At 42.4% G+C, this 12,275-nt stretch overlaps 1 protein-coding gene across 1 annotated transcript in view; it reads right to left on the reverse strand.

Moving 5' to 3' along the window:
* Nucleotides 1-2,935: 2,935 nt before the first annotated feature.
* Nucleotides 2,936-12,275, reverse strand: part of PRR29 (proline rich 29) — an 845,024-nt gene continuing 835,684 nt past the window's right edge. The window contains exon 5 of the mRNA XM_085599757.1: nucleotides 2,936-3,176. Within this exon, the coding sequence (XP_085455883.1) occupies nucleotides 3,145-3,176 (32 nt within the window). The 3' untranslated portion in view covers nucleotides 2,936-3,144. The remainder of the gene's footprint in view (nucleotides 3,177-12,275) is intronic.

Raw genomic sequence — 12,275 nt, forward strand, 5'->3', positions numbered from 1 at the left:
AAGTGTTCTGAAACCTCTCAAGAAATCGTCATCCGTTCCTGCGTTGTTAATATAAACTGAAATGTGCCTCTTGCGTTCGCTGACACCGAGCTTGCCTTCCCTGCCCCCCCCCCCCCCTCCTAATAAATGAAATACCGGGGCGTTGAGCCAGCATCGAGCTACGGGAGCTGCGGGGTTGAGAGCTGCACCTCTCGGGCTGGTGAGGTGACAGACTCTCTAGGCTGGTGAGTGACAAGGCAGACCGCGTGGGAATAGCCAAACTCCTGTACTGTCCCTACAATCTCGGCCCAGCGCGTTGAAACATGCTCCGTGTGGCTACTATGAAAGGTGCGAGTTTTGAGCTTTTGTTTGTTGTACGGATGCCCTCTGCTGGCCTTTTCACGCTCTACTCTGGAATATCAAACCCATTGACTGCAGAGGCCACCCATACAAATTGATTTTCGGTATTTCTGTACTAGCAGACATTTCAACAGAACAGCTCGGACAGTACTAGTTCTATTAAATGTGTGCCTTTAACAATATTTGTTTCTTCTAAAGTCACATTTATGTATTTATGATTTTTGCAGTCTTTCTACAGCGCGGACTTTGCCCAAGGGCTTTAAATATGCACCAGATTACATTTCAGCGCAAGAAATGTTAATTCATATGTATTTCTAGATAAGAATGCCTGATTTGTATCGCTGTTGCACACCCCTATTATGTTTTCAAGTGAAAAATGCTTCAACTAACTCCCACCCTTGGTGACTTTAAGCTGCAGTTTGTTTGACACAGTATTAATCAGGGTTTTAAAAGATAAAGGACAGTAATATGTTACTTGCTTTCTCCTCAGTTGGTGTCTTCATGTTGCGAAGTGTTTTAGCATGCATGATGTGGCGTGCTGAGCCTTACTCCTAAACTACGCACCACTTGCAGATTCAGGAACACATATATAAAAGGCATGGTCATTTTTTTTTTTTACATTTGCGCAATGGCGACGGAAAACTCGTATCTAAACAAACAAAACTGTCGCCTATGGAGTCCTCTCAACACCCAGCGGGCCATCTGGTGCCAATACGCTTTGAGTGTTTTTTTTTTTGTCAGTCCCCCCGGGACACAAGCAGGCATCCACTTCTGTCTTTTTTGCTGCAATCAGTTACCGTGACAGAAGTGGATGCCTGCTTGTGCCCCGGGGGAACTGGCAGCAAAAACAAGCATGCATCCACTTCTTTTTGCTGCGATCAGCTTGTTTTATGTGGCATATTTACTTACACTTGTACTGCAACCCTTAACTTAATTTTGGTTCACACTTGGAATTCACAGCACCATATCGCCACAAAGTGGTTGGATGTGAAGCTAAACAAAAACCCTTTATAATTTGATTTAGTAATGTTTGAAGTACAAAACGAACACACAACTATGGACTCCTAAATATATTACACACTCTGAGAACACATTATACTGTATTTGTTTTTTATTTTTATATTAAGTCTTTAATTCATGCATTAACGTAGTGCATTGTCAAATTGCACTGCTTGATTTATTATTTGTGATTTATATAAAATGACAATCTCATGTCCTTTGGCATTTTAGCGTATTCAGTAGTGCGGGAACATCTTTCCAAATAGTACAGAGGTTTCCAACAGAACGGACACTGATTTAATGACTAGAGACTGCTGCTCCCTTGTGGAAAATGTTAATACTTGTTTTCTGATAGCTAACCTCTATGTAGGATCTAGGTTGTCACTAATAAGGAAGAGTCCGTTAATTGTAAACATTCAAACGTTTATTTCCAGCGCGACGTGTTGACAGCGGTAAGTGCAAGACAGTAATAACAACAGCTGTCATTACCACCATATATATATCTTACCCCCCAATACAAATGAAGCTCCACGTGCCCCACCGTTAACACCAACCTCCAATGCATTATGTGACGGATGACGACATTCTATGAAAATGGACACGAGCCTGAAGCAAGGTTTACGCTCAAGACTACATCAAACACGAGCACGACAACAGCATGCCGTGCTCGTGTGTACAACAATCTATATCCCACCGGGCAAAATGTATGATTATCTAGTAAGCTCAATCTTCATGTTTATCCGTGACATTAGTAATTCGGAGGATTCCCCTAAGGTAATAATTGTAGGTGACCTAAATGCAAAAATGTCCAACTCTGCATGTTCGTCGTTTGTAACTTTGGAAAAGGAAAATGCCTGTGCGATCCCTGAGGTAGTGTTTCCCAGAGGCGCCTGCTTCACGAGGGCGTAAGGGGGCGTTGATAGGGAAGGAGATGAAGAAAATTCCAGCAGCTTAGCAAACAAGCCTTTGCAATGCAATAGGTGTTGCATTTATGCAAGTTTAAGCTATTGGCATCGGAAATGGCAATGCCTTTTATTTATGTTTTAAAAACCAAATCATAAAAAAAAGGCATTGTCATTTACAGTGCCAATAGCTCAAACTTACGTAAATGCGAGACCTATTGCATTGCAAATGCTTGTTTATATCTTCTGATTCTTCCTAAATACTCCCGCTTTTCACTTTTTTCACTGACTTTTGGCAGCTTTCTTAGAGAACCCCAGTTCATTGTGTATCTGATAAGCCCAAAAAACCACATTGCATGGCAATGTGTATTCATTTTGTATATACAAAGACCAACATTCACTAATCTAAACTCTGTTTTATTTTACTTATGTATTTGTTGAATGGTTTATATAGATAAAAAGATAAACGGTGACAGCAAAGAAATATGGATACAATAAAAATAATATTGCGATCATCGTATTGTAACAAAGTCTAAAATGATCAGATAGCACCTGGTACTTAAAATGAGTGTGTTTTATAAAAATAATACATTAACCACCGGGAAGTTTCGAGAGAGTAAAGCGAAGTATAGAGTACAAAGAAAGAAAACACGAGTATCTATTAGTTGTTAAATGAAGGACACGGACATTCGTTTCAAGGCATAGTTTATTAACTAAAATACCGCAGCATCAGGAAACAAATCAAATAGCACTTAAGCATGCATTACAACGTGAAACATTCCAGTTGGACTAATGTGAGATCCGAGGGAAGCTGCTCACAGTTCTTCAGAGCTTCTCCCGCTGGCGTATCCTTAGTGATAAAGTACGTAAAGTTGTGAAGAAAGGGGCTCCAGGCAAGAAGCGCTCACACTCTCGCATCAGCGAGATCATAGTATTCTGCGAAAAAGAGAAAGATACAATGAATGAAAACAACGTGAGCCAATCCATCACAAGCACATTATACATTTCCAGCTATTCTCTTGACGTGATTTAAGTACACCCAATAAACCTCGACAACGCTCTCATTGTTTATTCATTAGAGTACCTATCCTTTTCCTAAAGATTCATAGAGAGTAAAACAAGCATTTGCAATGCAATTTGTTTCGATTTTGGGCCCCTATAAGTATTTAGCCATGCAGCATATTATGTGCAGCTGGTCGCCCGCCTTTGCTTTCAATGTATTTACTTTTGTAAATGGCACGCTGCACTTCAACTTCACATGTTTAAAGATAAAGCGTTGCGTGCCACGTATGGTACAAAAGTAAATAAATAGAAAACAATGGCATGAGGCCACCATATTTAATGCTAAAGATGATCTAGAAGCTCCAAAGCAGCCAATGTTTGTAGCTTGTACGTTGGCTTTTGCATTAATCATGGCAGCCACCCGTCTTTCTTTTCTATTTATTTACTTTTGTAGCATTTGCAGCGCGCTGCACATTAACTTCACATATTTAAAGCTAAAACCTGGTGTGCATTGAATGGTAGTAAAGTAAATAAATAGGAAAAAAAAGGCGGGTAGGCGCCATATTTAAAGCTAAAGCCGATGTAGATGCTCCAAAGCCGGCAATATTTGCAGCTCGTATGTTGGCTTTTGACTTAATCATGGCAGCCACCTGCCTTTCTTATTTATGTACTTTTGAAGCATTTGCGGCACGTCACGGTTTAACTTCACAAGTACCTGTTCATGGTACAAAAGTAAATAAATAGAAAAGAAAGGCGGGCAGACGGAATATTTAAAGCTAAAGCTGAAGGTACAAGCTTCAAAGGTGGCAATAATGTATTTATTTACTTTTGTAGCATTTGCGGCATGCCGCGCTTCAGCTTTAAACATGTGAAGCTAAAGCATAGCATGCTTCGAATGCCACAAAAGTAATAAATAGAAAAGAAAGGCCGTCCGGCACCATGTTTGAAAAGCCAACGTACAAGCTGCAAAGAGTGCGCAAACATACAGCCGTCAGAGAAAGGATACTGTACTAGGCCAATACTCCACGTGAGGAGTAAGACACCAGAAGGTGGGACATATACCTACAATAAACTATACAGAAGAAAGCATTTCGGAAGGACACACATTTTAACCAATGGGCAGGGAGGGCGTGGCCGAGGCCCGTAGAAGTGGATACAGCTTGCCTCGCAGGGGCAGCACATGCGCGCATGTTCGGCTCGACCTAAAAAATGGTAAGGGGTTTCATTTTTTCACATTTTAGCTCCCCTGGAAAACTTTGCTCACTCATACAACCCGAACGGCTAAATGAAATTACATCAAATCTTGCATGAAAGTATAACTTTATCCGGAGAATGTGCTTTTAATGCCTTGGTGTATATCTGTTTAGTTTTTGAGCTCTCATTGCTTAAATAGTTTCAAAGTGGGCTTTATACAAGTAACACTATTGTGTATCTCTGCCATTTAAAGTCCTCTCAATCACATTTTCAGTGTTTTGACAAACGTGATTGTCTGGAGATGGAATCTAAAAAATCTTTTTCAGCCATCTTGACATTGCCAACTTGGAAATTATGTGCTGTGGAAAACAAAATTCTACACCCATTGAGGGCCATCCTCAGGTGCCCGACTCCAGCAGAGTGCTGGAGTCAAGCACCTGACCAGAATTTCCTTTTAAAATTAATTGCTAATTATTATTATTTTTTGTCAGTAAATCAAAATGTAAATAATACGTATTAACTATTCTAAGTAGTAGGTTATTAGCATTTAACGTTTATAGGGTAGCAGTTTTATTTTATTAGTTATGTGCTTGAGATAGGCGTTATGACTATGACTCAACTCAATGGTATTCATTCTTCTGACTTCTGATTGATAAAAAGTAGAACCAACCCTGCTGAGATAACCACCCATTACTTGAAAGATGCACACAAGTAATGCTTTATCACACCAGTCTTTCTTGTCAGAATAGTATATGTCCTATCATTTTAGGATAACGCTACCAAGAAATTGAACAAAATGTCTTTAAGCAGCTTTCTAAGTAAAAGCACTCATAAATTAGAGCAAATCTGTAAAGCTTGCTGTGTCTTGCTTACATGTTTATGTAAACCTCATTAATTTGGCATATAAGAGTGCGAGGGAGTAGGTTTGGTGGTAATGAAAGCAAGTTGAAGTGAATCACCATTAATTTGCATAATTTTGAAAAGCTTGGATAGTTTTGAGCATTGAATTTCTTGTCACAAGACTGTCAGCACAATTTAGACAGATGAAACTTAATACAGACTTAAACTAGGTCCGCTAAGGAACCTAACACACAGATTCCACCTGTTATTTATTTCTTACTTCGATTTATTAATGTCGTTTTCTATAACGTAATCTTGGCCCAGGGGACTTAGAATGATTTTACAAATGACCAAACATTAAGTAATAATGCCACTGAACAAAACCAAATAAATATTAGATGAATCCACATAGTTTCAATTGCAATCATAGTGTTATTAGAACAAGAGGAATTAAAAGTTGCGAAACATGGAGTGGAGACTAGGATATTCAAAATTCCTGTGGCACTGCTGGAAAAGGATTGTTTCATACTATTTTCTGGATCGAATTTTTTAGGCTTGAGAAGAAGTAATTGAACCTCTATTTCTTGGCGCGCTGACTGCTAGCGATTTTTAATCTATCAGAAAAACAGGAAGGAGCTGACTTCCAATGCGGGTAATATATCTTGGACACAGCACAAAAACTTACCAATTAGAAGCAAATGCTTCACCTAATCAAAGATACTCTGGTCCTCCCTGAGCAATCTTTGGAACCACTAAATCCTAAGCAATAGAATGGGTATTGCAACAGGCCCTATTAAGCAATCACAGTATGGCCACATCAGCAATTCTGTCAGAACCTCTCAAAATTGCTCAAGGGGCAATACCTGGCCCCTCACTTTTAACTCTTTGGGCTTTCTCACATAAAGTGAGCATTTAAGACAAGTGCTAATTTAAGATTTTGGACGTGATTTGGAGTTTGACGGATCGGCTACTCTATCATAAATGTAAGGGATATCCCGCCTGCCGTATTACAAGTGCTATTAGATGTAATGAACTTGCAGTATGGCAGACCGGATATCTGACAATTTTGTGATGAAGTAACCCATCTGCCGAACTCTAAATCAGGCCCTTTTTCTCTGCCACTCTTTTGGGCTGACTGATGTCTGAAATTGTTCAAAAATGGGATCAGAGGCATTTTAACACCATAAATGTTTGTTATTTCAACTTTAAAGAAAAATGCGGTCTTTGGCTATAAATATAGCAGAATTGGTTGGCATCTCTAAGGTATTTAAAAGACAGGAGTGTAACAAGACAAAACAATAAGCATAAAAGTAACAGGGCACAATTTAATATGTCAAAACATGACACAACTACAGTACACTACAACAGGATGCCATAATGCTGCACGTAAAATGACAGCACAAGAAACAACACAGCACAACACCTTCACAACTAAATGCAACACAAAAAATATATACGGAATGATCTTGTCACCTATTATCATCTGCAAAAAAACACTTTTATGATATTGTGTCGAATGGTGTTTACACCAAGCAGAATCATTCCACCAAAGACATGTAACAGCTAAACTTACAAATGTTATGTTACCTTGTCCTTTATGGTGAGGTATAACTAAGGAGAAATCCCCCTTTCTCCAATATGCTGATGATACCCAATCCTCCAAAGCCTTTGGAACAAAAGGGCCAGCCAACCATCAGCAAGGCACGAGGTCTAGCTGTCCCCATTGGAATCTGCGGCTCCACACACTGAAGCAGCATAGTTCCAAATTCTACCCACACAGTGATAAGGCCCTGGCATAACCAGTACCTTAAAGATCCTAACCATATCGCTTCTCCCTTCCCAAAGCAATCCAACACAAATAGGAAAAGAAAAAGACAAATGTAATTAAATGGAAACATGAAAAGCAGGTTATCTACACAAAACTAAACTAACCATAACTAATAACTAGTGCAATGAGAACTCCTAAGAATTGCTCACACAGCTGCGTACAAATCATGATCTTTCCACCATGCTGGACTCACAATCCCCCTTTTTGTTTGACACCCGTTAACTACTGGAAATGTGGGTGTCAAATTGATTGTGCAATCCCATACCCCTCATCATAAACCTTTGATTCCACTCTGACCAGATGGCACAAACTCCACACATCTCCAGATTCCACCACAACAACATTCTTCCTCACTGCCTATATTTGAAATGCCCACAAACCTGAATTTGCCTTGCTTAACAAAACCCAGAAGCGAAACCGGTGATGACATATCAACAGCAGAATGCCATCTCTTCAACCAGATCCGTCTGATCCTTCACATATTGATGAAAAGGATTGAATTTACATAATGTTCCTTTTTTACCATTTTGTCATATTAATCCCATGAGGTGCTAAATGTTTCCTCTGATAATTCCAATTGCCTCTAAGCTATCTTTGTTTGATAACTGTATTATGTTGCTGCACTGTGGCATGGTGGATGGCGTGGTGGATGACTGTCCGGTTTCTCTTTATTTCTTCTTACAACATGCGTTGAGAGCAAGACAATATCCAATGTGTTTTCATGTTCTGTACAACTCAGCCAGCTGGTGTCATTGTGGCACTATGTTTGTGTTACCCCGTGACATCTCATATGCTGGCTGACTCCTAGTCTCCTCTAGGTAAATATCACATATTGGGTTTATGATGTCTCTCTACTTGATTGTTCCTACTTATGTTCTGGGCTTTACAAATATTGGGTCGGGGTAATGCTCACTGTTTGGGTTTATAGTGAGGGAGGAGGGTGGTGTGCAGTGTTTTTTCTGTTCAGTATAGCCATCATAAATCACTTGTACATGTTGTTTCCGTCAACACCATGTTGACATGCATTCCAACCTTATATCTCTTCTATGGAAAACACTCAAGGCCTTGTACACATTCCAAGTTACTGCAGATTTGTTTGACTCTTTTTTAATTAGTACGAAACTAATTACCTGGAATGTTTGCGGCCTTGATCTTCCCAAAAAACCTACGTACAGAATGACATATATAGAAATGCATGGGGCAGATGGGCTTTAACCACAAGAAACACATCTTACCCCACAAACTTAACTTCACTTGGCAAAGGACAAGGGGTACATGTAGGTATTTCTAATCCTTCAGTTCGAACTCTTAGAGGTAACTATCCTGATATGACAAAATGTAAGCTTTCAGCATGAGAAGACAGTCACAGGCTCTGAGGACCTTTATGCAACAGTGCATGGCAAATGCACCACATCTTTTAATTCCAACATGCCAAACTCAGACACTATCTACTTTTATGACATGATTATGCAACAATATGTTGCCATAGCAGCATCTTCTGTGATTTGGGCTGGAGACTTTAACACTTATTTCTCTAAACTTGTGTGGTGTCCATCTGTAGTGTTGTCACTTGGTTACTGTGTGTGTTCACAAATGCTTTACACATTGCCTATGAGATAAGCCTGTCTGCTCGTGCCAAGCTACCATGGGGGTGAGCAGGGGTTATTTTAATAGTGTATCCACCTTACCTTGACTAGGAAGAAGGGTACCTACTTGGACAACGGTGCAAACCATTGCCAACTAGAGACCCCGATTTCTAACAGTGCAGAATTTCACACGTCTCCTACCACACTCGGATGTGGTGGACAATGCGTTTTAAGCGTTTCTAAATTAACTTATGTCACCGACACTTTTTCTCCATGGTTACCCTTAAGCAATAACCCTATTATTCCTCTCTCTATCAAACCAAAAGCTCAGGCCCTTTTGCGTTCAGTGAACCTCAAAACATTGAGATATTTAATTCCTGACGGTGGTATTCTGTCTTTAGATGCCTTTACACAGCAAAGAGGCACATCGCGCTTGAATGTCTTTATTCATTGGTGGGTTAGGAAGGTGCAACAGGCACAATGTACAAAGTTCCCCTCAATTCCACCTGCAGTGCCAGCCTTGATGATAATCTATACTTCACCAATCTCCCCACTACTTAGTCACTGGGCTGTAAAATGCAGTTGTTGAAAGAGTAGAATCTCCTACCACGTAGGGGAGAGAACACTGGAAGAGGGAGCTGGGAAAGCCTTTTGCTTTTTTTCGCCTAGTCTTTGCCGACTCTGTCAGCATGACCGTAGGAATCTGGGCACTTTCCCTATGTTATGCCGAGGGACAGTGTGCACAGTGTTCTGAAACATGAGTTAGTCTGCCAACTAAATCCTGTGAGGGCTCACTTGCACCTGTGGTGTGTTAACTATGCACCCAGCCTACCAGTACAAGACTGGTTGCATGCAATAGCCCTTATGCTGTTTTGAATACATGTCCAGCCTACTTTTGCAGGCTGGAGAATGCACCCTGGCACCTGTGTACTTTGAATAGGTGCCCGGCCTGCCAACGTGGGCCACTGAGTGCATACCTGCATCCCCGGGTCAGGCCGGCAATTGCAGGCCTGTGTCTGCACTCTTGCACTCATGGTGCTAATGGCAAGGTAACCGGTCCACAGTCGCAGACAGGGTCTGTGCAATCGCAACCTTAAGGGGTCAACCTGTGTCTGGATGACCCGGGCATGGGTGTATGCTTGAGCTCACACCTAATGTGAGCCCATAAGCCAGTTTTGCCATTGCAGACCGGTGTGTGCACACTGGCATCTATAATGATTAAACTCATGAGAAGCCTGCCATTGCAGACTGCTCAGTGTGAGCACCTACACCCATGGTGCCTGTGATCGTGTGTTCAGCCTGCCATCGCAGGCCTGTGTGTATGGGCATTTCTATGCTCTAAGGGTCTCAACTACAAGATAACGACGCAGCATGCACCTAAAGCCATTTCGCTGCACCGTGCTGCATCATTTTCAAAGCACAGGGATGCGTTGTATAAACATCAATACGGCACAACCCAGTGCTTTCCCCTGCACTGCAACACAATTGGCTGCCATGCGCCAGCGCAGGCACCCTTGCATCATTTTGCGGCACCCAATAATGGAATTTTCCTTTTTCCATGTGCAGCATGCATAGAAAGAGAAAAGAAAAGGAGAAATAAAGATATTTCTCTTTTTTGTGCCCTCAGGGGAGGCGTAGGATATTGGCGCCATCCCAGTGTTACAAAATTTTGTAAATCTGGGAATGCATTAAGTTCAATGGATGTTGTGGGGGAACATCCACAGGAACACCAATGGAATACCCCTTTCACAAAGAGTAATATGTGAAAGGGGCCCATATTTACAAAGCCATGAAATGTCATGCAGGGTGACTTTATGTGGCCCTCTTTCTTATTATGGGCAAGCCCATTGCACCCCTGGTGCGTCAAAGAAATTGATGCACCGGTGGCACAATGGGCTTGTAAATAAGCCTTTAAGTGTCTTGTGTGCCATGGTGCCTGGCTCCTGTTGACACCAGGGGTCAAGGGAGCACATCTGTGCATTCCCCAGCAACAGCCATAAACCATTGGCATACAATGGGAATGACAGACCTCTGCTATTTGAGGGTCAGATGGATAAGATAGGAGGGCGAGGTTTTATACGTGGCCTCTTGGGGCCGGATCATGTTTCCACTAAAGATCAATATCTACATTCCATGGCCCCATGGCAGACAGGCCTACATTTAGGGGAGACATCAGTGGTTCAAATGGAAACCCCTTAAGCTTCTCTTAACTTTAAAGACATACGATAGTATAACTACGGGTGCCATCCTTCAGCAAGGGGTGAGATACACTTGTGGGGACGCAGGACTGGAGAACCCAGACTGAATGGTGCACACTCCCAGAGTACTCTGTTGTGCATATGGAGGATTACTGCCATTGAAGGGTACTGCATGCCCTTCCTTAATAGTGGCTGGCCTGGGCTGAAGACCTGCTGAAGTGTGGTGCCCTGAAGTGTGCTCTCCAAGGGCCAGTCATTGGGCCTCCTGTACTCTTGGAGATCTCAGGGACGTCAAAGATCTCCCACAAGGGACCTACTTGATCTACATAAAAAGTGTCTACATTGGCTACTAAATCCCAGTGGTTAGCATGGTGTGGGCACAAAACACCAGAAATGTTGTCCGCATCTAAGGTGTCCGGTTCCCGTATCACAGGGACCTTGACACTCATAAGCATCTTGTTGGTGGTGAGCAGGTGGTGGCGGTGGTGGCTGGTGTGGAGATGATGTTGAGGTGATGCTGAATGATACTCAGGTCTTGCTGAGTGATGATGATGTGGCGGTGTACTAGTGCAAAGGCGATGCTGAGTGATACTGATGTGGTGCTGAGTGATGCTGTGGTGGCGCTGAGTGATGCTGTGGTGGCGCTGAGTGATGCTGTGGTGGCGCTGAGTGATATTGTTGTGGCCCTGAGTGATGCTGTGGTGGTGCTGAGTGATGCTGTTGTGGCGCTGAGTGATGCTGTGGTGGCCCTGAGTGATGCTGTGGTGGCCCTGAGTGATGCTGTGGTGGCCCTGAGTGATGCTGTGGTGGCACGGAGTAATGCTGTGGAGGCGCTGAGTGATGCTGTGGTGGCCCTGAGTGATGCTGTGGTGGCCCTGAGTGATGCTGTGGTGGCCCTGAGTGATGCTGTGGTGGCGCTGAGTGATGCTGTGGTGGCGCTGAGTGATGCTGTGGTGGCGCTGAGTGATGCTGTGGTGGAGCTGAGTGATGCTGTGGTGGCCCTGAGTGTAGCTGTAATTTTATGCGTTGTATTATATATCTGGATGCAATCACAGAAGCAGCAAAATACTAGTTGGGCGGCAAACCATATATGCTAAGCGCAGGTTTTTAGCTTACATGTTTTTGAGCAATGCCCTTAAGTACATCGACCACGCCCCTTTGTCTTTGACAAACCGCCCCCCCCATTTTTTCATCCCACTTAAACCCCTGAGTATTATCTATGAGTCAGATGCACACTAATTACTTTCAGCAGCATCCCTGGTCTCAAAATCATATAATTCACGTGAACTCTTCTCGAGTTTCTTTGCACAACCCTTAGCGGTCGCACTATGTACGAGTCCAGTCACAAAAGAGAGCTGTGCGACACTGACACGTCCGGACAGGTTAT

The sequence above is a fragment of the Triturus cristatus genome, chromosome 1_1, assembly GCF_964204655.1.
Source record: "Triturus cristatus chromosome 1_1, aTriCri1.1, whole genome shotgun sequence".
NCBI classification, from domain to species: domain Eukaryota; kingdom Metazoa; phylum Chordata; class Amphibia; order Caudata; family Salamandridae; genus Triturus; species Triturus cristatus.